At 52.0% G+C, this 27,398-nt stretch overlaps 3 protein-coding genes and 1 non-coding gene across 8 annotated transcripts in view; 2 read left to right on the top strand and 2 right to left on the bottom strand.

The window, feature by feature from the left end:
• Positions 1-2,181: 2,181 nt before the first annotated feature.
• Positions 2,182-13,496, bottom strand: NUDT1 (nudix hydrolase 1). The gene is made up of 4 exons (XM_045543001.1): positions 13,413-13,496; positions 11,518-11,682; positions 3,041-3,186; positions 2,182-2,875 (listed from the first exon to the last, which is right to left on the bottom strand). Exons 2-4 carry the CDS (start codon positions 11,667-11,669, stop codon positions 2,703-2,705), a joined length of 471 nt encoding a protein of 156 aa, XP_045398957.1. The 5' UTR covers positions 11,670-11,682; positions 13,413-13,496; the 3' UTR covers positions 2,182-2,702.
• LOC123633754 lies at positions 9,127-9,276 on the bottom strand. The gene has a single exon (XR_006733760.1). It is a non-coding gene; the product is annotated as a small nucleolar RNA SNORA67 (small nucleolar RNA).
• Positions 13,490-17,952, top strand: MRM2 (mitochondrial rRNA methyltransferase 2). 2 transcript variants are annotated; one of them, XM_045542999.1, is made up of 3 exons: positions 13,490-13,552; positions 15,131-15,420; positions 16,814-17,952. In XM_045542999.1, the coding sequence occupies exons 1-3, from the start codon at positions 13,545-13,547 to the stop codon at positions 17,254-17,256; spliced, it is 741 nt and encodes a 246-aa protein (XP_045398955.1). In that variant the 5' UTR covers positions 13,490-13,544; the 3' UTR covers positions 17,257-17,952. The 2 variants fall into 2 exon arrangements, with proteins under 2 accessions (XP_045398955.1, XP_045398956.1); XM_045543000.1 differs by having other exon boundaries at positions 13,490-13,617.
• A 1,010-nt stretch (positions 17,953-18,962) lies between these two features.
• The window catches only part of MAD1L1 (mitotic arrest deficient 1 like 1), a 361,733-nt gene continuing 353,297 nt past the window's right edge, over positions 18,963-27,398 (top strand). For 2 of the 4 annotated variants that reach the window (XM_045542992.1, XM_045542989.1), the window contains exons 1-4: positions 18,963-19,079; positions 21,155-21,318; positions 21,715-21,877; positions 25,964-26,104. In XM_045542992.1, coding sequence (XP_045398948.1) covers positions 21,728-21,877; positions 25,964-26,104 — 291 coding nt within the window. In that variant the 5' untranslated portion in view covers positions 18,963-19,079; positions 21,155-21,318; positions 21,715-21,727. The remainder of the gene's footprint in view (positions 19,080-21,154; positions 21,319-21,714; positions 21,878-25,963; positions 26,105-27,398) is intronic. The other 2 variants (XM_045542990.1, XM_045542991.1) reach the window with 2 other exon arrangements.

The following is a 27,398-nucleotide window of genomic DNA, read 5'->3' as shown; positions in this document are numbered from 1 at the left end:
CCTCGTGCTACTCCATGCAGACATGCCACCCTCTGTGTGTCCCATGGTCTGAGGCGTGGAGGACAAAGGCAGGACTGTGGCTCCTCCTGTCTGAGTGCGGGAAACTGCTCTTTCCGTTGCATGGATTTCCCTCGCTTTTGGGTGGCCAGTGTCCCCACACTGTGTGGCATTGAGGCCAGAAGGGTGGGCAGAGGACAGGCACGGGGGAAACGGGGAATGCATTCTCTTTCAGCTGGGGCTTTGGAGGGGGGATCTGCGTTGCTGGGGTTGACCTCCTTTTAAACGATTTCCTTCCTTTGGGTGACAAGAGCCTCCTCCCAGCTTCCCTCCACGCACTTGGTGGCCCAGCCACCCACTCACGGAGGGGACCAGCATCCTTTGGGCCGTTCCCCTTCTTGGGATGAAGAAAGCCATTCTCCCGAGCTCTGTGGGATTAGAATGCCCACTGTAGGCCCGGACGTGTTACTCCCCAAATCCTGTCTGTAGCAAGCACGCGTGGCCTTCCTCCCAGGGCTGGGAGCCAGACTGGCCTCCCTGGCGCCCCGCTGGTGTCACTGGCCAGGTAGAGACACTGGAATAGGTGCTAACGGACTGCAGGGTTTCTGAGGTTCCTCCCATCCAGGGATACTTTCCTCTCATTCTGATGCAGGAGTCCTCCCTTCAGCGGTGTGTGGGCCCTGGGGCCGGAACGGGGCTCGCTCTGTGTGCTGCACAGACAGGTGACCGTTTTCGATAAGCCAGTTCACATCCACAGGCCAGAGGGAACGTCAGGGCTTTTTTGTCCTGCAGGTAGCCACGCTGGGCCCTTTGGGAGGACACGGTGCTGGGGGACTTGGGTCCACCCCTGCTGTGGGCCCAGCTGCTCCCTCCTGGCCAGATGGGAGGGCAGGGTTCCCATAGGGCAGAAGTTTGGAGATTGACTAGCCCAGGTCTGAGCAGCAGGGCTGCGTTTGCTTTTCGCACTCTGTAGAAACAAGTTCTCAGGCACTCCAGTGGGCCTGTGCTGCTCACGGGACTGCTGCCTCCTGACGCCGTGATGCTTGGGCCTTAAAGCATGACCCTGTTTGGGCAGAAGGCTGCAAGGCATCCTCTTGTCCTGTCTTGCTCGGGCCCGTCCGTCTATGGGACTATGGGGGTCATGGGGAGAGAGCTGTGGGCATTGGCGCCGGAGTCTCAGGTAGACAAGGCACGTGCTCCTTAATCAGGCTGTGAAAGAGTCCTAGCACCGAGATTTCCCAACAAACTTTCCTGAAAAGAACTTTTCTCCTGGGTGAGTGAGTGTGGGTTAGAAGATCAGTTTCCTGGTGATCTCTCCTTTCCCAGTGGAAACTCTTCAGGAACAAGGTCCTTGTGTTGTGTTTCTGAGGCTGAGGGTGAGGGTGCAGTTGAGAAGGGCAGGGGTGGGAGGGGCTAGGGAGGAAGGGTGAGGAGGGCAGGGGTGAGCCGGAGTGTGAGGAACAGAAGGGCAGGGGTGAAGGAGATAATGGTAGGGGAGAGAGGAGGGCAGGGGCAAGAGAGGAAGGTAGGGGTGAGGGTAGAGAGGGCAGGAGTGGGGGGGTAAGGAGGAAGGCAGGGATAAGGAGGAGGGAGACGAGGGTAGGGGTGAAGGGAAGGCAGGGGTGGGGAGGAGCCTGGCTTCCATGGAGGTGGGCACCCTTCCCATAGTCCTGCCTCTCCCACCCCAGGTGCTTCCTAAAGGTCAGCAGGATGAGCCCTGTTGGACAGGACAGGTGGCCTGGGGACGGCACAACCCACCTCCCTTGGCTGTGGGCTGCCTGGGCAGGGGAGCAGGGAGTGCCCACGTGCCTCACCTGGCCCTGTGGGGGAACTACAAGGTGGGACCCTTCTGGGAGACGCTGCCTGCTGCTGATCCTGTGTCAAGGAAGGCCTTCGTGGTGGGGGTGGGGTGGTGGCTTTGTAGATGGGCGAAGGCGGACATTTCCATCAGACCTTCCTGGCCTGTGCCCAGCACGTGCAGGGGAACCGTGCAGACACCTGGCATCGGGCCGCAGAGGCGGTGCAGGAGGCAAGCTGCACCGGGACACCGAGTCAGGAACGCTCTCTGTATTTGAGGCCTTTTCTCTTGCTTTGCGCGAGGTAGTTTATGTCTGAAGCACTTTATGAGGCTGCAGGAATCAGTTACTACTACACGCAATAAACTGGAATTGTTTACAAGTGGTCTACATGCTGGAGTTTTTAATCAAACTTACAGGAACATTGTTACTAAATGTATGAAAGTCGGGTTAGGTTGTAAGTTGTGTAGCAGGTGGTTCGACTTGGGGCAGGCGAGGGACAAGCCTATGATGCCTCAGACCTGGTATTAACCCTAAGCCCTTGACCATGCCTCAGTTTCCCCCACTGCAAAAAGATGACTCACAAAAGGAGGTGGTGGTTGGAGGGTGTGTCTTCTAGCCCGGGGTGCTGAGCACGCACACGTGGCCCTCCTTTGCCAGCTGTCACTACGGGGACGGTCAGGGACACTGTCCTCCCCTGTAGCCCTACATCTCCTCTCCCACCCTGTCCCACAGGGTGGGTCGGCCCAGCACGCCTGGCAGCGTCTTGCGGACAGGACTGGGCTGGCCGTGCTGGTGCCTGGTGAACGGGTTGGAGGCAGGAGACCTTTATTGTCCTTTCCGTCTAGTCACGTTTCAAACCCAGAGGAGTGCGGCTGTGTAACAGGCGGGGCCGGCCCTGACCTCCTGCTAGACGGTGTCCACCTCGCACAGCGTGTAGTCCAGGATGGTGTCCTGCCCCTGGAACTTGAAGTACCCGTGGAATTTCTTCTTCTGAAGCAGGAGTGGAAACCAGTAGCTGTCGTCAGGCCACATGTCACTGAAGGGGATCCGGTCCAGTGGGAACCACTGAGGGCGCATTTCTGTACCAAGGGGGGAAAAGGAAGAGCACTCGCTAACCCGACCTTCTTCCGCATCTCCCCCTCACGACCCGGGCTGGTGTGCAGCGACCTGGCTGTGCCCGGAGGGAGGCAGGCAGGCAGGGCTGCGGGGCTGGGCGATGAGACAGGCTTTCCCCCCACACTCACCGTCGCTCTCCACGGGGGTTCCTTGGACCCTGTCTGTGCAGAAGATGTGCACATCCATCCACTCAGGCTCACCCTGGAACTCAAACACGACTCGGCCCACCTTGTGCAGCGTGTCCACCGCCAGGCCGCTCTCCTCCCACAGCTCCCTGTGGGCAGAGGCGGAGGGAGGAAGCAGGTTGGCAGCAAGGCGCCCAGCTCCCACACAACCCTGAGGATGGCGGGGGGAGGAAGATGGAGCATGTGTGCGGTGGCCCAGGGAGTGCCACATGGACACGTGGGCTGGGAGCCCAGGGGGATGTCACTTAGAATGTGTTAGTAGGTTGCAACCTGACTGAGCTCTGGAATTAACTTGAAGAAACTCATTTTGTTAAAGGGGCTTTGGGGAGGAGCCACATGTTTGGGGTGCACAGGCCTCGTTGAACACTCTCTAGGTACCAGGTGACAACCGTGGCCTCAAGTGCGTGGCAGTGCTGGGACTGACGCCCCTTCCTCAGATTCTTCCCCGTGCTCTTCCTGCAGCAGAGCTTCAGGGCAGCCACCTGATTGAGGCTCCAGGAGCCCAGACCCTGCCCCTTCCTGCCCCCTGGAAATGTCTCTCCAGCCTCATGCCCTTGCTCTGAGAACACAGGGTCAGATCACGGCCCTCTGTGGTCTCTTTCCTGCAGGAGGAGCTCTCGTTTTAACTTTGGTTCTGCCAGGGAGCCAGCACCCTGCACAGGTGAAACATACAGGACAAACACTTAGGCCTCTCTGGCCGTAGACCCCTTCTCGGGACGCTTTCCCCAGCACAGCCAGCTGTGTGTGGAAGGGGCCGTAAGGGGTTAATCTCACCAGGGAGCACCCAAGTGCTGCTGTGCCTTGGAACAAGCCCTCTGACTCTGTACACAGCCAGAATTGCTCCCCTTAAATAGTCTAATTTATTTTAAAAATTACGTATTTGTTGCAGACAATCCAGGAACCAAAACACACATGAACTCATCACTGAGAACCCTTGGTGCCATTTCAGTGGTTTTCCTTGGGGGCAGGTCTTTCTCCTTTGTACATGCCTTTACAAAATGTAAACATATTACCTTGTGATTTTCTCAAGAGAGGGGTGCATGACATTCCACACCTCAAGGAATCCAACCAGTTTCTCAACTGGTCTGTATCATGGAAAAATAAAAATATCCCAACTTGTGGCTATCATGGAAGCCGTGACAAGCAGCTTCTCATCCTGAGCAGACTGCTGCTCGTTCAGCCTCTCAGCAGACACTTCCCGGAAGACCCTGCTCGGGACCCTGGGGACCCACGGCCACTGCAGCCCTGAATCTCAGCCTGTTCCTCCCTCAGAGACGTTTCTCACTTACCCGCTGCCCTGTATTTACTAGTTTCTGTAAAAACATTCTCATTATGTCTGTCCGTTTATTGTTGTATATAAAAAATTTTTTTTAGCTTTGATCTCCCAAGTTACGTTAGGGACACGATGCATGATCACTTTCTGTCTGTAATTAGGGAAACCACTTTGTTTATTTAAGAAACACACATTGGGTTAAACAGACTTGGGCTCTGTGGGCTGGAGAGGAAACGCAGACCTGGAATCAGCATTTGCTCATGGAGATGGTCAACACTGGACTTGACCTAACAAGATGCGTGTGTGTTGTCCCCTGGGGGTGCAAACGGCCCCCCAACTGAACGTAACAGAAGCACTCAGCAGGGCTCGCCCACCTCTTTGGCAGCAGGCTGGTGCTTATCTTAAAAACTTCACCTACTGATAGAATGTTTTGACTAATTTTAGTTAATTTTCCGAGTACATGGACGCGTATGAAATATTAATAATCTCCTCGGTGGCAGAGATAAAGCTCCGTTTCACAGGCTGGGATAATTAGGCAGACTAAGACGACACTGCCACAGTCTTGCTGAAGTGTCTGAGTATCTCTGTGGTGCTCAGTTCCCCAGACAGCAGGCGGATGAGTATCAAATTAAAAACAGAGCAGCCAGCACCTCTGCAGTGGAGAGGTGGTGGGCGTGGGAAGCCCCGCGGCAGTCCCGCTCCCGGTCCTTGCTGCTCTTTGCGGGTTAGGGATGCTGGCTAGGAAGAGCAGCTTGCGCCACACACCTGATGCCATGGGCCCCACAAATCCTGGTCCAAGTGCCTGCCTGGGGGGAGCGGGAGTGAGTCCCCACTCACACCCAGCCTGCAGGTCAGTGGGGAGGGCCTGCTCTGGCCCCCCCAGAGAGACCGGGCAGCATGGTGGTGGACCAAGCCTGTGCCACACTCCAGGGCCTTCTGTGCAGCCGGGGTTGGGGCGGCTGGGCACCGGGTCTCCGAGGGGAGCCTGCACTCAGACGTGCAGGTGAGGAGGCCTGGCAGTGTGCGGCCTGGGGCTGATGGCAGGTCTCCCCCAGGATGGGCAAGGCTGTTTGGGCCCTGGGACCCCTAAGTGTCAGCCTGATTTCAGTGTTTCCCGTTCCTCACGTGTACAGATGGTCCCTGACACAGGATCTTTTGACTTGATGATGGTGTGAAAGCATGAAGGGTTCAGTAGAAACTTCTAGTACCCAGGCAACTATTCTGCTTGTCACTTTCACCACAGTGTTTGCTAAATTACACAAGATGCTCAGCACTTTATTATAAATAGGCTTTGTGCTAGATCATTTTGCCCAACTGTAGGCTAAGGTAAGTGTTCTGAGCACGTTTAAGGCAGGCTAGGCTTAGCTAGGATGTTCAGTAGGCTAGCTGTGTTATTACAAATGCCTTTCTGACTCATGATGTTTTTAACTTTTGATGGGTTTACCAGGATGTAGCCCACTGTAAGTCGAGGAGCATCTGTACTGAATGTTAGGTTATTTATTTATTTATTTATTTATTTATTTTTTTGAGAGAGAATCTCACTGTGTTGCCCGGGCTAGAGTGAGTGCCGTGGCGTCAGCCTAGCTCACAGCAACCTCAAACTCCTGGGCTCAAGCAATCCTCCTGCCTCAGCCTCCCGAGTAGCTGGGACTACAGGCATGCGCCACCATGCCCGGCTAATTTTTCTATATATACATTTTTAGCTATCCATATAATTTCTATTTTTAGTAGAGATGGGGTCTCGCTCTTGCTCAGGCTAGTCTCGAACTCCTGAGCTCAAACAATCTGCCAGCCTTGGCCTCCCAGAGTGCTAGGATTACAGGCGTGAGCTACTGTGCCCGGCCTGAATGTTAGGTTATTAAGTATGAAATGTCCGATTTCCTTAAGTACTAAGTTTGACAGTTGATATCTCTGACGTTACACTTCGACACTTTTTTTTTTTTCCGTTGTGATGGTACATCCTCGGTCTTTCAAACACACTTTGGCTTGTGATTATCTTTCCCAATTTTTAAGAGCAATTTTTGTGAAACCATGGATAAGTCAAAACTTTGTGTTATTTTCAAATATGAGTTCCATTGTTGAAACAATGCAGCGCAGACAGCTCGAAATAGCAACAAAGTGTTTGGGAAGGATGTGGCTAATGAACCCACAGCATGTTGATGGTTTGAGAAGTCCTTTTTTGGTGATTTTAATCTTGAAAATGAGCCACGTGGATGACCAGAGACCAAGGTGGATAATGATGAGCTGAAAGCTATAGTGGAAGTGAATCCATCTCAACCTACTCGTGAATTAGCAGCAAGGTTTGACGCCACTGTTGCAACAATATAGGACCATGTGAAACAAATGTGCAAGGTAAAGAAGCTGGATAGATGGGTTCTGCATGAATTAAACAAGCATCAGAAGAGAAATCATCTTGAAGCTTGCTTTTCTTTGCTGTCACAACATGAAAGGGAACGATCTCTACACAGTATTGTTACGTGTGATGAAAAATGGATTCTTTTTGACAATTGCAAGCATTGGGCACAATGGCTGGATAAAGATGAAGTGCTGAAACGCAGTCCAAAATTGAATATTCATCAAAAAAAGTTAATGGTGTCTGGTGGTCCAACACTGGCATTATTCACTACAGCTTCAGGAAACCTGGTCAGTCGATGACATCAGATGCCTATTGCAATCAAGTGGATGAAATGATGAGGATGGTTTTGATTAAGCAGCCGAGACTGGTCAACAGAGATAGGCCAAAGCTCTTGTAAGACAATGCTCAACCACATGTTGCACAAACAACACTGTTCAAACTACAGCAGTAGTTTGACTTGGAAACTCTGTCATCCACTGTATTCGCCAGACCTTGGTGCCAACTGACTACTACTTCTTCCAGGCTTTGGACCATTTCTTGCAAGGAAAAATATTAAATTCTCAACAAGCTGTGGAAAAGGCCTTTTGTGATTTCACTGCCACTTGCTCTCCAGGCTTCTTCACTGCTGGCATAAACAAGCTACCATTAAGATAGCAACACTGTGTTAGCAGTTTAGGTGCATACTTAGATTAATTGTACTGCTTCTTGTTTGAGATATAATTAACTACACTTTTGATTTGAAATCGCACATTTTATATTTAATGACCTAATATTTGGGGGACTGCAGTGCTCTGCCACCCAGCACGCCTCTCTCACCCCACACAGGGGCAGGGCACAGAGTTTTGTCAGAGGGCGCCCCTGCCCTCGACTGCATCCTACCTCCTATGCACTCTCACCCTCGGCCGGTGCTCCAGGGCAGAGAGGCCCGGCCTGATGGGCACCCAGAGGGCACCTTTTCAGAGCTGGCCAGAGGCCCTCAGGAGCCAGTGCAGCAGTACGGCACATGGCCCTGGTGCTGAACTTTGACCTCAGTCCCAGGGTAAAGCCTGTGAGGTTAGGAAAGCACTCATGCATCCAGGCCGTGGGGAGCAGCTGTCTCTCCAGGGAAGAACAGGCCCTTTCAGACGCGCAGGTATCAGAAAGGTATTAGCAGAGAGCTGCGGCAGCCCCCACCCCACCTGAGCCACATGAGCCATGGGGAAGTGATCTAATTAAGTGAATAAGTCTGCACAACAAAAAGGCCATTGATGTTACCACCATTCTGTGATCTGCAGTGAGGAGGAGGCCCACCCATCTAGGGCCCACTGAAGGCCTTCCCTGTGCATGTACCTGAGGAACAGTGGAAAAGGAGGCAGATGTGGTTTCATGTCTCATAAATCGTTGAGCCATGACGGGAGAGTGTAGCGCAGGAAAAACACGGTCTTTCAATAAATGATGCTGCGCCAACTAGATATCTTTATGGAAAAGCCCAATCTGACCCCCACACCTACGGCAGACACAACTCAATTCCTAATGCATCATAGATCTAACATTTTAAGAAGTTTTAGAAGAAAACTTAGGAGAATATTTTCTTATGCTTGGGATAGACAGGTTTCTTCAAAAGGATCTACAAAATGCTAACCATAAAGAAAAAATGTATATGGGATTACATTAAAATGATAAACTTCTATTTATCAAAATATTAAGAGTAAAAAGGCAAGCCACAGAGTAGAAGACATTTGCAACACATGTATCTGACGACTCACATCTAAAGTGTATAAAGAACTACAAATCAGTAAAAAGGCAACCCAGTTAAAAAATGGGCACAAGACTCAAGCAGACACTTCACAAAAAAGAACATCCAAGTGGCCCGCAGACATTCGGAAGGTGCTCAACTTCATCAGTCATTAGGGCGGACAAAACCACAATCGCCACACTCCCCAGAATGGCTACAATGAAAGACAGAAAATACCAAGTGTTGTTGAGGATCTGGAGGAACCAGAACTCATTCATCCTGGTGGGAGTTTAAATTAGACTCTGGAAAACTGGCAATATTCACTAAAGCCAAACACGTACAGTCTTCCTCCTAGGTAACTGCCCGCCAGGGAAGAGTACACATGGCCACAAAAAGACACAGGACTGCTCACAGCAGTGTCACTTGCAATAGCTCCGAAATGGAAACCCTCAGATGCCCTTCCACAGCAGAATGGATAAAGTGCGCGTTCAAATGCTGGAACACCGTAAGACAACGTGAAGGAATGAACTTCTGCTACGTGCAAATGTTGTTGGAAAGAAGCCAGACAAAAGGGCACATCGTGTGTGATCCCGTGATGTTTTAGAACAGGCCAAAATCAACTGCGCCAGAAGTCGGGGAGGAGGGCAGGGCCCACAGTCCATTTCTATTTCTTTTCTTTTTTTTTAACACGTAGGCAGCCAAGGGAAGGCAAAGGGAATGAGCATCCTCTGTCCTCTGAAGACCTTAGGCACGCCTGATTTTATTCCAAGTTGCTACTTTCCTCATTTCTATTTCTTGATCTACATGGTGGCTAAATAGGTGGACCCACTTTTAAAAAATCCACTGATGGAGATTTGTGCAATCTGCTCTCTGCCCATTACACCGACGTCACCGAGTGGGGAAGGGAATAATTAAATGTGACCAGGAAGGGTGAGAGTGCTGTGAAGGAAATCAACATTACGAGATTTATTGAGAACAGTGGGGCCGGCTGGGGGAAGGCACCTTCTAGATGTGAAGGCTGAGGAGCCGCAGCCAGGGGAGGAGCCAGGAAGAGTAGGGTGGGCAACAGCTTCGGGTGCTGAGGGGAGATGGGGTGGGGGGGTTATTTTGAGGGTGCTGGGAGCTGTTAAAGGGTTTTAATGTGGTGGTGTGAGTCTGTGCGTGGGGGCAGGGGGAACCCAGGTCCAGTCTGGGGAAGGCCACCTGGCACCTGTGTGGACTTGGCCTGCAGAGGGAAGGGGAGGGAGCGGGCTGCTGTCCCCGTCCAGCTGAGGGGTGCTCTGCCTGGGTGCAAGTTACACCTGTGGCTAGAATCACTGCTTCCTGTGCTTTACTCAGCCTCTTCCCCCATCTCAAACCCGGGCCTGAGGGGGAACCACCATCTGTGTTCAGTACTGATGGGCTGGAGTGATGCCCTATGTTTATGTCTCATTCAAGAAATGAGCAATATATAGAGTGCAGGAGGAAAAGTTCCCTAGACCCTGAGAAAGTCTATAAGAAATCAAGGCTGCAAGTTTGTCACCAGCAAGACAAGAGCTGAAATTCAGCCACCTGGAGCTCCCCCCATCCAGTTTTTTCAGCCCCTAGCCCTTCCCCACACTCCTTGCATGGCCCAAGCCCCTTCAGCCCTCCCTGTGTCTGTGAATGCCCTGTTCCCCCTCATCTCTGCCTCTTGTCGGGTCTTTAGGGAGTTTTCCTTGTGCCTAGGTGTTATTCACCTGCCTTCTTTGTCCTGGGTGCCCTGACTCCCAGGCATGGACCAGATCCCCTTTCTGCACAATCTTCTGAACCCAGCAGCCACATGAGATATGTCCCTGCAGGTGCTGAGACCTGTTCCTCTGTGTCCCTGAGCTCCACACAGGGCAGTGCTACATTAATCTGATGGGCAGTCTCAGAGGATCAAAGACAGTCAAATGGTTGGCCACGCAGGCCTCTGTGGCCTCCTGCTCTCATGCTGTTGCTTCTGCACACATCCTGGCATGGGCACAAGCTGGCTGTCCCTCCCCAGTTGCAGCCTCCCAGCACAGCACTAGTTGCACTGGCACTGCCACAATGACTGAATGTGTCCACTTGGCAGCAGCCCTGGGTCCCAGGCCTTGGAGTGGGGCACTTCGAGGGACGTCACATGCAGAGCTCTTCAAATGGAGGGCTGTGACCCAGTCGTGCTCTGTGAAATCAACTTAGTGGACTGCAACCAGCAATTAAAAAAAAATAGGAAGTATTAGAGTTTCATGTAGTAAGGGCATCATTATATGCCACTCATTTCAGCTGTATGTGTACAACCGAGTGTGTATGCTCTATGGGCAGATATCTTTCTTACTGAGGGTTGTAATGAAAAAAACTTGAAAGCCACTGGGCTGCAACATTACAGCTTCCCTCTTCTCCAGGCCCCTCATTACCATGTATTTGGGGTTTTGTTCACTCCAGGGAAAGTGGCCTGAAGGTTGCCAACCTTTTTCAGAGCAAGAATAACATTAACAGGAGCTAAGGTTTGCACAGTGCTTTGTCATGTTTACACAGAGATCTCATTTATCTGCACAAACTGGAGGAGCAGGAGGGCAGAGAGGCTGATGTCTGGAGGACTGTGAGGCCTTGGGCAAGTTCTCGACCTCTCTGGCCTCAGTTCCTTCCCATGTGAAGCCGGTTGTGTTGAGGATTAGGTGAGACTGTGTGCAGAAGGTTTTAGATGGAAACGATCGTTAGCTCCTCTGAACAAACGCAGAACCCAAGTGATTGATGAGCCCTTGAGCTGTGCAGCGAGGAAGCAGAATCGTTCAACTCAAGCCATAACGCACAGCAGCTTCCCAGATCCATCCTAAAACCCGTCACCACCGCCACACAGCAACAGCTAACACACACTCAGCACTCACCACAGGTCAGGCACTGTTCTAAGTTCGTTATGTGCATTTTCTCATTTAATCTTCACAACAATCCTAAGAGGTACTGTGCTTATTTGCATTTTGAGATGAAGAAACAGGCTCGTGGGTTAAGTACGCACTCCAGTTATACAGCTCACAGCCCGAGTCCTTACGCCCCGCAGGAAACTGGGTCTGTGGTCCCACCTGCCCCTTCCTCACCTCTTGGCCCCATCCTCGATGGTTTCTCCTTCGAGTACTTTGCCCCCGAAGCCATTCCACCGGCCAGCCCCGAAGCCTCGTTTCTTCATGCCCAGGAGAACTCGCTGGGGCTGCAGCACCAGCACCAAGGTATACAGCCTGGAGGTGCCCATGGTCCCCTGGGTTCTGAGAGGAAGGTAAGAGGGTAGGGTCAACCTCGTCTTTGGTGTGGACGGGGAGTGGATGAAACATATGCTGCCGTGGCCAGTGGCCGGGGACTGCGCTCCAGCGGTGTGGGGGCGGGGGCTGGTGGGCATTTTCCAACTCTGCCACAAGTGGCTCCTTGTGGCAAGTGGAAATCTGCCATTGAACAAATGATTTTCTAGAGTGACAGGCCTGGCCCTCAGAACCCAGTGGCATCAGTGCTAGGCCCTTCACTTGCCAGGGCAGACTCACAGCTGGGAGGACAGCTCCTTCCTTCTCCCTCTCCACACTCAGCTACAGAGGGCGACACAGCCTTTCCATGGAAGGCTCTTCTTGCTCCCACGCATACCCTCAGAAACTCCAAGCCCATATTCACAAGCAGTAGGGCAGAACAGCCCCAGTCCCCAGCTGGCACCAAAATAATCATGCATTTATCCAATGGTTGAAAGGTCAGGTTTTAGCCTTGGCCTTTTCATTAACAGGTGCTTCTTTTGGCCCGTTGGGATCTGACCTTTGTCTCTGCAGCAGCAGGCTTCCAGACTCCCAGGAAGTGCACAGCTCTGGGCAGGGGCAGGTCCACCCACTGAGGCTGGGCTGGTCCTCCCTCCCGTGTAGGAGTCATACCCCACTTACTCTGCTCTTACTGCTGCTGTGGGACCTGGCACTCAGGGTGGATACTGCAGCCACAGGGGTCCCTCCTGCCCCAACAGATGTACAGGTCCTGAGAAAGGCTCTGAGGGGGATGCTTTGGCCAGGGTCCCCGCTGGAGGACCAGGACCAAGTTTCCTGTTGCTCTGTCCCTATCCCCGCCTGGGGAACACACCTGGCTAAGATGCAGGGTTCAGGACCAGGGAATCCTTGAAAGTTACGGTGTCTGAGAAAAGGGACCCAAGGCTGGATCCTGGTGCTGGGGGCAGGTCAGACAGGGTAAGCAGGTATGTGGCTGAGATTCCCATGAGGCCTGTGTACTTTGTCCTGACACTGACCTGTTTGTGCCAGAAGCCCCAGCCTCCTTGGTGATGATGATACCAGCTATCATTTACTACGCACTGACTATATACGTCTTTAAAAAAAATATCTCATTTAATCGATCCAACAACTGTATGAGTTAAGACTTGCTTTCTCCATTTCCAGAGGGGTAAACTGAAGGTCAGAGAGTCTGTCTGATCCAAGGCCTAACGGCAGAGCGGATTAAAACCTGAGTCTACTGGACGCCGGAATCTACTTGTGCCCACAGCTCCAGGAGCAGGGGCTACATGAGGCACTCAGGTCCTCAGAGAGCTGCCTAAGGTTAGGGCCTGGGGCGCTCGTTCGCCACGCGGCCTGAATCCGGTGTGTAAACTGAGGCCCTTTACCAGATACGAGGAGCAAGGGCTCGGTCCTGCACACAGTGAGCGCGCAGCAAATGCTGGTTCCCTGGTTTAGGGCCTTGCCTGGTACTGCACCCCACACCTGGTCCCCACTCCCGCCCTCTCACCCGCGCTCACCAGGCCCACGGCGCCTCCTCCCCGGCCCCCCAAACCCGGCTGCCCCGCTCCCCGTTTCCCCTCTCCCTGGCTCTCCGGCCCAGCGCGCTTCCAGCTCCCAGCCCCCCACTCCTCCTTCCCCTTTCCGCGTCTCCCCCGCTCCAGGCTTCCCCTCTCCCCGGCTCCACAAACCCGGCGCGCTTCTAGCTTCCGGCCGCCAGCCCCCCATTTCCCCGCTCCGCGTACCTCGTTTCCTCGTGCCACGCTGCAGGTCCCGCGCTCGGTCTGAATCTCCGTCCCGCTTCCGGGGGCGGGGCCTGTGGCCGGAAGCGGGGCGGGTCACTTCCGGCGGCGCGGACGGAGGCTTGGTGGGCGCCCATGGCAGGGTGAGCGGGGCGGTGAGCTCAGCTGGCGCTGGGCGGGCGCCAATGCGTGCGGAGAGGGGAGCGGGGGAGGTTCCTCCTCCGCCCAGCTTCCTCCTTCTGAAAGGGGGCGGTGGTCCCACCTCCTTCCTGCCGTTCGGGGCGCGAGGCAGAGCGCTGGGCACAGGGGAGCGGCGAGAGCGAGGCCTGCAGCCCAGGCCCGGTACTCGGAGGCGCACCTCGAACCCACAGCTCACGGCCAGCGAAGGCCCCCAAGGAGGCAGGGCTCCAGGAGGTCTCTAGAGAGGCAGGGGAGCTGGGGAGGAGGCTGCAGGTAGGCCCTTTAGAGAGAGGGAGGTGGGTGGGTGGGAGAGGGGGCAGCGGGTAAGGGGCCTTTAGAGAGTGGCAGGTGGGTGGGGGAGAGGGCAGCGGGTAGAGATCTTCAGAGAGAGGCAGGTGGGCAGGGCTGCAGGTAGGGGACTGCAGGCCTGAGGGATGTAGCACAGGGCTTCTGAGAAGCAAGAGGCTGATGTGGCTGGAATCCAGGGTGTGGGATGGGGCTGGCCGTGGTCAGTGGCCCAGATCTGGTGGACTCGGTGGTGTGTGGGGAAAATGTTCATATTTTTGGCGTGTGTAACTACACTATCCCGGACTGCTGGAATTAGTTCTGGCACCTGGGAGCCAGTCTTTTTCCCACGAGATGCCTTACACCATTTGAAGACAGCGATTCAGGACTCACTAGTCATGGTCTTCAAATCTTGTTAACTTCGCTGTTGAGGGAACTTTGGCTTTGGAGCCGTGGGGGTAATAATTTTTTATTCCCCAGGGAAATGGGCATAAACTTTGTAAGCTTGTTCTGAGAGTTCAGTGAGGGGAGGTATGCAGAGTTCCTGCCTGCCCAGCTGTTGTGGGTGGCCAATAAACTGTCAAAATCATAACTTGTCAAAAGAATTGTGGAAATTGTCCTTCAACCATTCACACAGGTTGAGTTCAATTTTATTTAGAAACGTGCCGGGCCAGGCCCTGTGCTAAATTCTGAGGCCATGGAGGGCAACTCAGGCAGGGACCTATCCTCATGGAAGAAACCTTCAGGGGAGAAAAAAACACTTCTTGACTAAAGAGTACCGACATCTGCTGCCATGAGGAAGTATGGCAGAGTGGGTGGCTTGGAAAGCAGAAATTCTGTCTTGGAGGCTGGAAGTCAGATTGAGTGTGGGCAGGGTTGGTTTCTCCTGAAGCCTCTCTCCTTGGCTCATAGACGGTGTCTTACTCTCCTCTTATAAGGATACCAGTCCTATTGGATTAGGGACCACCCACATGACCTGGTTTTACCTTGATTTTACCTCTTTAAAGACCCCATTTCCAACTAGTCACATTGTGAACTTCTGGAAGTTAAGCCTTCAACACATGAATTTTGGGGTGGGGGGACAAAATTCAGCCTGTGACATCTGCTTTCTGGCTGTGTGGACTTGTCAAGTCACCTCCCTTCTTGGACCTCAGAGCCCCATCTCTAAAAATGGGCAGGAACCAAGGGCCCCTGCATGCTCACGACCCTCCAATCTGTGTGATGCCAACCTGCTTGCTCTCTTTTCCTCTCACCAGGTACTTGAAGCTGGTGTGTGCTTCCTTTCAGCGTCAAAGGTTCCACTCTGCTGTGAGTCACTGCAAGGGTCGGACGGGTGCCGAGCATCTGTGGCTGACACGGCATTTAAGGGACCCATTTGTGAAGGCTGCCAAGGTAGAATGTTACCGGTGTCGAAGCGCCTTCAAGCTCCTGGAGGTGAACGAGAAGCACCAGATTCTGTGGCCCGGCCTTCGGGTGTTAGACTGTGGGGCGGCTCCTGGCGCGTGGAGTCAGGTGGCGGTGCAGAGAGTCAATGCTGCAGGCACAGGTGGGCCTCCGTGTTGCTGTCAGCACCTTCTGACCACCAGGAGTGTGAGTGGGACAGCGAGCAGCAGAGGTTGAGCCGCTTTGTGAAGGCACACATTAATTTTGGGCATCAGGATTGCTTTTGGTTTTTTGTTAGTGCACACATACAGTGTTGAATACCCTGGCCATTTATATTCCCTGCTGTCAAGTCAGGGTACCTGCGTGCACTGGCATTTCAGCAGTGTAGGGCAGTTCACCCAGAGGTCTCCTAAATACCTTCGAGTAGGGACGTATCCATTATCCTAGTGAGAAAATTGAAGCTCAGAGGAGTTTAGTGACTTGTTGAAAATACAGACTTGGGAATCCTGCTCCCTCAGGTTTAGTACATCAGCCTCGTTAGTGGTTTGCAGTAGGTTTGCAGTGAACTCTTGGTGTCTCTACCTGTGCCCCCTTGGGTGGCCACTGCCTACACCTGTGGCTGGGATGCCTCATGGGGCTTTAGAACAGCCATTTTTTTTTTCTTATTGAGCTCAATATTTATTGACTGAATGAATTTGTGTTGGAATGTCAGTTCCTTTTCTCACCACTGAGCCTATGACCACTGAGACCTCCTAATGTCTCATTTTAGTGGTTTCTGTTCCCCTAATTGCTCTTCAGGACAAGTCTGTGACTATACCTTTATCAACCTGTTTATCAACAGAGCTGCAGCCTTCCTCAGTGTAGGGGACTGATGGAGAGATGGTGTGCTAGGCTCGTGAATGGGGGGGCTTCAAATGTGGGCATAGTGGGAAGAAGGGGAAGTGGGGCTGAGAGCAGTCAGAGGCAGGAAGTTTTGTTTTAGATAAGCTGAAACAGTAGCATCTTTTAAATTTTATAACTAGTTTTACTCAAATTTGGGCAAAGTATCAATTTTTTATACCTCATTTTCTATCTATTTTCCCCATCTTTTGGCTAGTTTCCAGTAGTTTCTACATTGAGAGGAATTGGATTAAGCTGGAGAGTAGATTTATTGATTTACTCTAGAGGCACTTTATATACTAGCATGTAATTTTCTGTTTTAGTTTATCAAAAAGACCGCTGAGAGATAAGAACCCTTACACAGACAGTGAGCCGCGGGTAGTGTAATGATTTCAGAGTTGGAGGTCTGCCTGTCACGCAGGATGACTCTGGGACAGACACCTCCTATCTAGGCCTCAGTTTCCTCGGATGTAGAGTGAGGACTGCCACTCCTGCACCATGTAATTTTATAGGATTTATGGATAGTGGGAAAAGGCCTATGTGTACCTACTTGCACATTAGCTCTTTTCCTTGGTCCTAATGTTTTATTTTTGTTTCATTATTTTGTTGCATGTATTATATTTTTGTGGGAAGATTCAAGGTTCAAATAAATAACACATTCCCTGTTTCTTTCTTAGATCCCAGCTCTCCTGTTGGCTTCGTGGTTGGGGTAGATCTTCTTCACATATTCCCCCTGGAAGGAGCAACTTTTCTGTGCCCTGCTGATGTAACTGACCCAAAAACCTTCCAGAGAGTCCTAGAACTGCTTCCTGGTGGGAGGGCAGATGTGATTCTGAGTGACATGGCGCCCAATGCCACAGGGATCCGGGACCTTGATCATGACAGGCTCATCAGCCTGTGCCTGTCCCTTCTGGACATGGCTCCAAATATCCTACAGCCAGGGGGGACATTCCTTTGTAAAACCTGGGCTGGAAGTCAAAGCCATCGGTTACAGAAGAGACTGACAGAGGAATTCCAGAACACAAGGATTGTAAAACCTGCAGCCAGCAGGAAAGAATCATCAGAGGTGTACTTTTTGGCCACACAGTACCGCAGATGGAAGGGCTCTGTGAAGCACTGAGAATTTCTGTACCATTTTCACAAAGGTCATTAGGTTCTTTTTAATTACACATGTGGCCTGAGCGCTCTCCTAGAGAGTGGCCAGGGGATCTGAGCTGAGATTTGGGAGATGCAGTAGCATGAGTGGGGAGCCTCTTTTTTTTTTTTTTTTTAAACAAAAAGAGATGACAAAACTAAATTCAAGGACCACAAGAAAATGATAAAACCACCACCACCAACAAAAAACTTTTTCATATCATCATTTGTGAAGAGAAAGTTATCAAAGGAAAGAGATAGGTGAAGGATGAAGAGAGACAGACTGAGGGGAGGGTGAAAAGGAAGTTGCTGTGGCAGGGATGGGGGTACCCAATATGGCTTTACGTGACTTTCTCTTCTTACAGACGATGAGGCTGTCACAGAACAGCAGGCTTTCCACCGTTGCCCTAAGACCACAGTGCACAGGTTTTCACTTGTTTTTTTGGCTGTACAGTATGAAGTAGAGAAATCTGAAGTTCCCATCTGGGGATTAATTTCTGTCTCTCTGGTGAATAATCTGGAAATTCATCCATTCTTCAAGCAGCAAGAGTTCCCAGAGCAATTAGGGACTATATGTGGTATGCATTTATGCATGGGGTGGGTGTGCTTTGGTTTTTGCTGGAAATATATATTGTTGTAATACTTTGGGCTTCCAAGACCATAAAAGTAATTGCCAAAGCAAGCAGTGATATGTGTTCATTTATTTTACTTTTCCAGGAACTCGATGCAGCTTTATAAAAGAAAATAGATTGCATTATTTTGAAGGATTTCCGTGCTTATAAGTTTTATTTTTGAAAAAAATCAACTGGTTTCTTCAAAGCCATTTCCTGGAAGTGTACTTATCCCTCATGTTGATTGGCTGTAACTATGATTAAAGTCCAAGGATCAGTGTGGGAAAGACTAGATATCTGGGAATCTCCATCAGGGGCCTGGGGCTTAGTCCAGCTCCGTGAAGTAAGCTGCAGGTCAGATATTTTTACTTTTCATTTTATTTTTCGTTGCAGTCAGGTAGTTAAGTCCAGACAACCTCCTGCTCTACCTCCATCCCTTTTGCCTCCCCTCCCATTTCATTCCTGGGACACCCAGACTTGGGAGTCTTGTTTTCTGGAAGAAGGAAAATTTGATGCAGAACCTTGGGACGGGCACCTTGTTAGAGGAAAGCCAGGGGCTGGGCAGTGGAGGGAGGAGGAGAGGATGAGAATTTGGAAATGAGTAAGGCACGCAGGAAGGCTCCACCTTGAAGGATAGTCACATGTTACCTTACTGGTGTGGGGACTGACTGCTTCAGGCTATTCGATGCAGCACCCTGGAGACAGGGCATACAGGGAAGGGATCCCGCACTGGGAAGGTAGCCTAGTAGCGTAAATACTTTGCATTTCCAGTGGGCCCAGAGAAATACAAAAGAACCCAATAATTCAAGGAAATACCGTAGTAAAATTTTGGGAAGAGTCGAGAGTGGAAAAAAAGTTTGCTCCGAAAGGGCCACCGTTGGGTGCTGCTATTCCACACATTACGGCGCGGGGCAATAGCCAAAGTGGGAGAGCTCTTGCTGGAAGCGGGGGTTCCCAACCGTGCCGCGGCCCGGCCTTGGTTCCGAATCCTCTCCGCGCGGGGGTCTCCCTGGCGTGGGCGGCTCTGGGTACCGACCTGGAGTCCCCAGGGCCCGCGGTGGAGGGCAGATTCGGTTCTTTACGGCCTGACTCCCACTGGGTCTCGCGAGAGCGCAGGCGCACGTCTCGCGATAAGCGGGCGCGGGCGGAGCGGAGGGAGATCCGAGCAGCGGCGGCAAGCGGGCTGCGGCCGGCTGAGGTGAGCGGCCCGGGGAGCGCGGGCGGCCGGGGGCCGGGGGTCCTGCGGGCCGGGGGGCGCCGCGGCGAGGGGTTGGCCCGGGTCTGCAAGCCGAAGTCTGGCACGGCGCCGCCCCTTCCCACAGTCCCCGCACCCCGCGATCCCGCACCCCGGTTTGCGCCTGCCTGGGCTGGGCCCTGCCCGGTCTTCTCGCCCCGGACAGCCCGCGTCCCGGAGACCCCGTGTCCCAGTGACCCTCTCACCCCGGAGACCCCGCGCCCTCCGTCTCCCTCGGGCGAGGTCTCTGCTCCTTCCTCCCTGGCCCGGGATCGGCCCCTCTCCCCGCTTCCCGGAGCGTCCCGTGGGGGGCGCGCCGCTGGTGGGGGGCCCGGGTGGAGCGGTCCCGGCTGGAGCGGGGCCTGGGTGCAGGGGCCCCAGGTGAGCCGGCCGGCCTGCAGCCCGGCAGAGGTGGCCGTGGCCCCAAGGGGCGGGGCGGCCGCGGGCTTCTGGCTCCCTCAGCACCGCGTCTCCCCACAGGGGCTGTGCGTGGTGGTCGTGGACGGGGTCCTGCTCGCAGCTTGTAGAATGCGAGATTGCCCTTCGCGTCTGGTGGGAGTTTGGAGAAAGCAGAAAGTTGCACGTGCCAGCTTTCCAGGCCGCTTGGCCGGGGTGACAGACCAGGGTGACGTGAAGGGGTGTTGCAGGGCGGGGTCACCTCGGTAGTTTCTTAAGTTTTCTGGGGCCCCGGGGCAGTGGAGCGGCGGTGCGCTCGTGACTCCAGCGCTGGGATCCTGTTGCCAGCAGTCGGGTTCGGTGGCTGGGTTGCAGGAAGGTTTGAGGCTCCTGGGTAAAGAGGATGGATTTGAGCCGGTGTCTTATCGCACGTTTCCAGGTGGTAGAGAACGTAGGTGTCCTTTTCATACTAGTGTATTACCTGCATCAACTCTGACGGGATGGCACCTCTAGAAGAGTATGTATTAGCTAAATTTTTCCTCATGGGTTGGAAAGTGTGGCCCTGGTCTGATCTTGGCAAAGGGATTTGGGCACGTAGACCCTGTGTTGCTGTGAGAGCCCCTTCTGAGGGCTCTTCCAGACATCGGTTAGAGCAGACAGGGGCTCTGCTTGCACCAGGCTGAGCTTCTGGTTAAGCAGGAAATCCAGGGGCAGCAAAGATTCTTCACTTTCTCTATTTGCGGGGAGGGTGTTTTCAAACTAATAGGGGAAATCAGTGAGAGACGACTCCTAGAGGGAGCAGCAGTGTGCAGCCTGTAGGAGTTAACACCTTTTTGCCTGGGACCAGTGCAGGTTTTGGGGATGCAGAGTTCTCTGCTGCTGCCTGTCTTCAGCGATTTTGTGGGTTGGCTTGCGGAGCCCATAGTGCCTTTAGAGCCAGGCAGATCTAAGTTCCAATTTCAGTTTTGTAGTTTTTTGAAGGCTCAGTTTCATCATCTCTAAAATCTGTATAAAAAGACCTAATTCAGCACCCATTGTGCATTGAGCTGTTGCGTATAAACTTACGGAGTGTTAGTCAAACTATGTAGCGACATTTGCACTATCTACCTGAAGACCACTTGAAAGTATTGACTGTAATCCTCACAATAATTTCACAAAGTAGGTTTCACAGTGTATGGGCGGGGAGCCTGAGGCTCAGGAAATCTAGTTGTTAGATAACTTTGTTTTTGGTACTTGGTTGAAAATAGCAGTAATACTTACTAACGTCATTGTTAATATATGATGATAAAAAGCATTGCTATGGCCATCATCATCTTTATTGCCACTGCCACATGCCTTGTTTCTGATTCTCGGAGGCCAGGCTTCTTTGTGAGTGCTTGCAATGGTTAATGCTAGGTATCAAATTGACTGGATTAAGGAATACCTGGAAACCTTGGTGAAGCATTATTTTTGGGGTGTCTGTGAGGGTGTTTGCAGAGGACATTAGCTTGTGAGTCTTGTGTGGGCCAGGTGGGGAAGACCCACTGTCAGTGTGGACAGTACCCTGCAATCTGTGAGGGGCCTGGAGAGAACAAAAACACAAACAGTGTGTCTGTCTGCCTGGTGGAGCTGGGATATACTCTTCCTTTCCTGTCTTTGTACAGCAGAACTCTGGGCTCGCTGGCTGGTGGCCCCTTGGACTGAGAGTTATACTATCAGCTTCCCTGGTCCTGAGGCCTTCGCACCTGGTCTGAACCACACTGCTGGCATCCCAGGGTCTCCAGTTTGCAGACAGTCTGTCTTGGGACTTCTCAGCCTCCAGAATTGTGTAAGTCAGTTCCCCTAATAAATCCCTTCTCGTGTATCTGCGTCTATTGGTGCTGTCTCTCTGGAGATCTCTAATGCAGTCCATGTGTGGGAGACGTGCCTTCTGACTGCTGAGTGTCTTGTTCCGGGAGCCGTTTGTCTTCCTGTGTGCAGGTCAGGCTCAGTCAGTGGCTTGGTGGCTGAGGTTTGGTGGCATGTTTTCATGCCTCCGTTTCTTCTCAGGAAAATTGGCACTATGGGCTCCCACTTAATGCTGAAGAATGTGTTCACAGATACTGGAATATTTTAAGGGCTCTGAGAGCACATTAGGAGAGTGGGATTGTCCAGGGGCACTCCTGAGCATGCAGTTGATGTCACATAGAAAGACTGGCTGTGACCCCTCCTTTGTCTCCCTCAGAAGGAAAGTGACCATGGAGGACACGGGGGAAAACACCACTGTCTTGTCCACCCTGAGGTCTTTGAACAGCTTCATTTTTCAGCGAGTGGAGGTAGGATCTGGACTGGATATTTCTACTTCTGCCCCAGGTTCTCTGCAGATGCAGTACCAACAGAGCATGCAGGTGAGTGGCATGTGTTGGGCTTGGGTCTCTGGGTAGACATCTGGGCTCAGGTAGGGCCAGTTCAAGTCCCATGTAGTTGAGGCAGGTCAGTATTAGGTCAGCCTAGATCAAGCTGGTTGTCTTATGGATCTCACTGTGGGCCTTCCTCATTTTGGGGCAGTAGCTGGCGGCCTTGGACTAGCCTAGCTTAAAGGCCTGTTTTGTTAGCACCCCAAGGAGTTGGTCTGGTACTCAGTATTCCAGTCACATTAAAGAACTTGCAGACACTGATGATAGTATCAGAAAACAAAACCCAAACTGCCTAGGAGCAGGAGCATGTCCAGTCGGCATGATGTCCCCTTGAAGGTATAACATAGGAGGCTGTGTTGTAAACCTGGGTGCCTGGTCAGCCCAGAGAGTGAGCCAGGGCCGTGAGCAGGGGCAATGGGTATTTCATAGTCTCAGACTGTGGAGGGCCATTTGCAGATCTTGGGGTGAATTTTACAGTTTTACTTCATTCTAGTCATATTTCACATCATTCCAAGTTCTTGGGAATGTTCGCTGTAGACACAATTGCACGGAGGTCAGGTCTCCTGAAGGACTTCAGGCTCCAAAGAGTCATGGGCTCAGTCCCAGTTGGGGCCAGGATAATTGGGACCCCCCCCCGGCCCCCCAGGATGGAAATGGTGTTTCCAGCCTTGCTGAGGCTCTGTCGTTGCAGCAGTGGCTGCACTAGGCTGGCAGGCCCCTCTGCGGCCTCCTTCCCTGTCCACCCTGGGTATGCCCTGGAGCTGTTCTGTTGTTGGAGCCCTGCTGAAGTGTGCACCATTTGGTAAAACAATAATGTGTATGCATTCATTTGTTGAATAATGAATGCATACCCAGAATAATGTTACTATGTGTTTGTTAGAGCACTAAGTTGCTCACTGCCCTTTCTTGGCGGGGACTGTTTTTTTATTCTGAGATTGGGTCTTGGTTATTTTATTCTGAGATTAGTGATGGTGGTAATAGATGGCAGTTACTTTTGATCACTGGCGAAATAAGGAGGTGGCAACTCTGGATTTAAAAATGCTATAATTTTATTTTATTTTTTTATTTTTAAGAGACAGGGTCTCATTTTATCATCCATGCTGGAGTACAGTGGTCCAATCCCAGGTCACCATGACCTTGAATTCTTGGGCTCAAGTAATCCTTCTGCTTTAGCCTCTGAGTAGCAGGGACCACAGGTGCATGCCACGACACCCAGCTAATTTTTCTATTTTTTGTAGAGACAGGGTCTCACCCAGGCTGGTCTCAAACTCTTGGCCTCAAGTGATCCTCCCACCTCAGCCTCCCAAAGTGCTGGGATTACAGGTGTGAGCTATGGAGCTTGGCCATAAAAATGCTATAATTTTATTGATGCAAATGTCTGGGACCTTTTGGGCTATCTGTGAAAACCATAGGATTCTAGATTCTAAATGGGACGTCGGAGGTCCTCAGTGCTTACTCTTAAGAACTTCCCAATTGGGGATCGGTAATCAAGTGCTGTAACCGAAGTGAGTTGGTCAGTAGAGTCAGGACTGCAAGACCTGCCTCAGCCTCTGGACATGGTTGTGTCCTGTTTTGGGGCTGTGTTGTTCTTTCTCTTACTACTCATCCTCCATGGTGGTGGGTGAGGAACTGGAGGAAAAGGCAGGTCTGGAGAGTCTGGGGGCAGCCGTCAGATGTCCTGCTGGCCCAGCCCTCCCCCGCTTTCAGTGGCTCCTGTTTTAGTTGGAAATGTTTAGGGTCTGCTTGGTCACGCATCAGTGTTTATTTCAATATAATGGTAAGCTTGAAGTTACTCTCTTTGAGATGTAGCTAGTGTCGCCAGTGTTTATTTCAATATAATGGTAAGCTTGAAGTTACTATCTTTGAGATGTAGCTAGTGTGGCCAGTGTTTATTTCAATATAATGGTAAGTTTGAAGTTACTATCTTTGAGATGTAGCTAGTGCGGCTAGTGTTTATTTCAATATGATGGTAAGCTTGAAATTACTCTCTTTGAGATGTAGCTAGTACTGCCAGTGTTTATTTCAATATAATGGTGAACTTGGAGTTACTATCTTTGAGATGTAGCTAATGCTGCCAGTGTTTATTTCAATATAATGGTGAGCTTGAAGTTATTATCTTTGAGATGTAGCTAATGCTGCCAGTGTTTATTTCATTGTAATGGTAAGCTTGAAGTTACTATCTTTGAGATGTAGGCAGTGCTGTAGGCAGATGAGGCACCTGGATCAGGTGTCTGGACTGCTGGTCTTGGTGTGGTGGCACCCCCTGCAGGTGGGGTCCCCACCCTCCTCTGGAGAAGCTCAGGAAGGCTAGCAGGTTTGAAGGGCAGATATCAACAGTTGGGAATTGAAGTGAGGGAAAATATAATAGGAATAAAGAAAGTATGGACTTGGGCCACCAAAGAATTTAGATGTGAGAGTGGAGAAGATGCCCTTGCTCTGGCCCTGGTTTCTCAGCCTTGGTGCTGTTGACATTTGGGCTGGATAATTTCAGGATTTTTCCTATGCATTGTAGGATATTTAGCAACATCCCTGGCTTCTACGCACTAGATGCCAGTAGCAAACACACACTACCACCCTCTGTGATGATCAGAAATATCTCCAGACGGTGCCAAATGTTCCCTGGGAGCAAAATTGCCCCGTTGGGGACCACCAGTCTAGCCCAGTGCTTCTCATGTGCATGTGAATCCCCTGAGACTGTTTAGAAAGAAGATTCTGATTCAGTAAGTCTGGGGTGTAGCCTGAGATTCTGCATTTGTTTTGTGCCCAGGAGATGCTGTGCTGCTGGACTGCATGGCTGTAGTCCCCATGAAGAGTGGGTGACACCGCTCTTTCCCTCAACTGAGCAGGTTGTACCCAAAGACCTGCTCTGGAACTGTTTGCCGTGTCTCCTGGGGCCCTTTGAGGCTTGGGTCACCTGTGTGTACCTACCCCCTGTAGTATGCAGGCTTCCTAAGGTGGCCCAGATTCTGGGCCCCTGGGGGACACTCACCTTCTCTACCTTCTTCCAGTTATTCAGTCAGACACTGACCAGTGGGTGTCCCGAGCTGGGTGCCGTGGCTCCTGCCTGTAATTCGAGGGACTCAGGAGGCCAGGCTTGGAGGATCAGCTGAGGCCAGGAGTTCAAGACTAGTCTGGGCAATATAGCGAGACCCCATCTCTACAAAAAATAAAAAAAATTAGCTGAGCATCATGGGGAGCACCTGTAGTCCCAGCTACTCTGGAGGCTGAGGTGGGAGGATTGCTTGAGTCCAGGAATTTGAGGCTTCAGTGAGTTATGATAGAGCCACTGCACTCCAGCCTGGGTGACAGAGTGAGACCCTGACTCTAAAAAAGAATAATGATAATTAAGGTCTCAAAACAGTTGACCTTAATTTAAGAAGGGGAGATTACGTGGGTATGCTTGACTTAATCACATGAGCCCTTTGAATCTGGGTCCAGATGTCAGGCAGAGAAGTCAGGCCCAGAGCAGGAGAGGGATTCGATAACAGGAGATTCAGCGTGGTTGGCTTTGGAGATGGAGAGGGCCAAGTGACAAGGGATGTGGGCAGCTTCTAGGAGCTGACAGCAGCCCTGGGCTAGCAGTCAGCAGGGAAATGGGACCTTGGTTCTCCAGCCCTGGGAGCTTGTAGGAGGATCCTGAGTTCCAGATGAGAACACCATCTGGCCACCTGCATTGGTTTTAGCCTTGGGAGGCCCTGATCAGAGAACCCAGCCATGTGTCTGGACTTCTGACCTACGGAACCATCAACCAGTATAGTGGGTGGTGTTTTAAGCCACTAAGTTTGTGGTAATTTGTTATAGAGCAATACAAAATTGGCACACCGTCTTTCCTAAACAAGCGTACGCACTGTTGTGTTAGAATACATCTTTCTCTTATGCTTTTTATCTTACCTTTGCATGCCACCTCCCACTGATCCCCAACTGGGGGCATGGGGCGTTCTTCCTTCTACTCACATGACTTAGCTCAGGCCCTTGCTGGGAATAGATGCTCAGGGAAGGTGTCTGCTGAATGGAGCCACTCGCCTTGTTTGATGCAGTGACTGAGGTTCTGTTTTTCTTTGGGTACAACTTGCTCAGTTGGAGGAAAGAGCAGAACAGATTCGTTCGAAGTCCCACCTCATCCAAGTGGAGCGGGAGAAGATGCAGATGGAGCTGAGTCACAAGAGGGCTCGAGTGGAGCTGGAGAGAGCAGCCAGCACCAGCGCCAGGAACTACGAGGTGGGTTCACACGGGGCACGGGTCGGTCCAGACAGCCCTAGGAGGCCAGGGGCTGTGCTTGGTACCTGCCAGGCTGTGAGAAATCAGAACCCAGCCCCGGGAGGCCTGGGGCTGTGCACAGTGCTCACCAGGCTGTAAGAAGTCAGAGCCAGGCAGCTGGAAGCCCTAAGTGCTCTGCATCAGGTTTGATGGGTGTTCCGTCGAGGCCATGTGACAGTGCGGGGCAGTGAGAGTGTGGGGCAGGTACAGCTGTGTGTGATGTCCTGAGTAGGTTGCATGAAACGGTGACAGTCCCAAAGGGTGGCCCCTCGCCACGTCTGCTGCTTAGGCTGTGGAGCTGGAGACATCCCTCTGTCGGGCCTCCTGGTTCCTCCTCCCTCTGGGAGAGCTGGAATGCAGATCTAGCAGAAGTACTTGCTGGCATGGGGGTGACAGGCTTACCAAGGTCACTGGGTACAGGGGTCTTGGGGTCGACATTGGGGCTTGCTGGGTTGGGTGAAGGGCCTCCGAGCAAAGAGCCCTGACCTTAGTGGCTGCTTCATTTTGCTCCTGGGCTACCCAGGGCAGCTGGGAAAGCACAGCCCCGGTTACTCAGGGCATGTACTTGGTTTTTGCTTAGTGTGTGAATCCTCTGTTTCCTTTGCTTTGATTAACATCACTTTGCCAGGTTTTTCAATAAGTGCTGATCATTTGTGGAAATGCTGCCAAGATTCCAGCAGAGCATTGGACAGAAAGTCTCTCTGGCTTTTTACCCTTTCCCTGAGGATGGATGTCTGGCCCCCTTCTTGCCTTACGTGGTATATTCACACACTTTCCTAGTCCCTAAAAAATAGCTGACGTCTTCCAGGGCTTGGGGCTAATTGGGTTTCTTTGAACCTGGTGTGCAGATTCCTGGCTGTGGTGTGCTGTGTGGGCTCAGGAAGCCAAGAGCCGCTGCTGGGGCTGAGGTGCCGCTGCCTTAGGATTGGCCTGTTGCTGCCCAGAGTGGTGTTTTCTCTGTGACGTGGGGCTTTTGCTCATGGCCTAGGTTGGTCCTAGAAGGAGTCCTGGAGGAATTGGTGTGGAGAGGAGCAGGAGGCCACAGGAGTCTTCCCAGCTGTTGAAGTGCCCTTTCATGGGACTGGGGAGGTGGCCATCAGACTCCAGGAAGTGCCATTCTGGTGGCGTGGCCCTGGCTCTTAGGCAGGGAGAAGGGGGTGTGGCACTACTGGAATTTCCCTGGGCCACGAGTCCCTCAAGGGCAGGACCTGCCTGACTGCCTGAGGTCTCCTGCGTCCAGCGCAGGTTGCGATTC

Source organism: Lemur catta, chromosome 2 (assembly GCF_020740605.2).
Source record: "Lemur catta isolate mLemCat1 chromosome 2, mLemCat1.pri, whole genome shotgun sequence".
NCBI classification, from domain to species: Eukaryota; Metazoa; Chordata; class Mammalia; order Primates; family Lemuridae; genus Lemur; species Lemur catta.
Note: the sequence above shows the minus strand (reverse complement) of the source record. Positions and strands in the feature narration are given on the sequence as shown.

Bases quoted from the DNA above. Each gene is read 5' to 3' on its own strand.
- MRM2 (XM_045543000.1), top strand. From the start codon at position 13,595: ATGCGTGCGGAGAGGGGAGCGGG. The intron at 13,618-15,130 runs GGAGGTTCCTCC...TCCTCTCACCAG, and splicing joins CGTGCGGAGAGGGGAGCGGG to GTACTTGAAGCTGGTGTGTG. The intron at 15,421-16,813 runs GTGGGCCTCCGT...TTTCTTTCTTAG, and splicing joins AGTCAATGCTGCAGGCACAG to ATCCCAGCTCTCCTGTTGGC.
- NUDT1 (XM_045543001.1), bottom strand. From the start codon at position 11,669: ATGGGCACCTCCAGGCTGTATACCTTGGTGCTGGTGCTGCAGCCCCAG. The intron at 3,187-11,517 runs GTGAGGAAGGGG...CTCTGCCCACAG, and splicing joins ATCGAGGATGGGGCCAAGAG to GGAGCTGTGGGAGGAGAGCG. The intron at 2,876-3,040 runs GTGAGTGTGGGG...CCCTTGGTACAG, and splicing joins AACCCCCGTGGAGAGCGACG to AAATGCGCCCTCAGTGGTTC.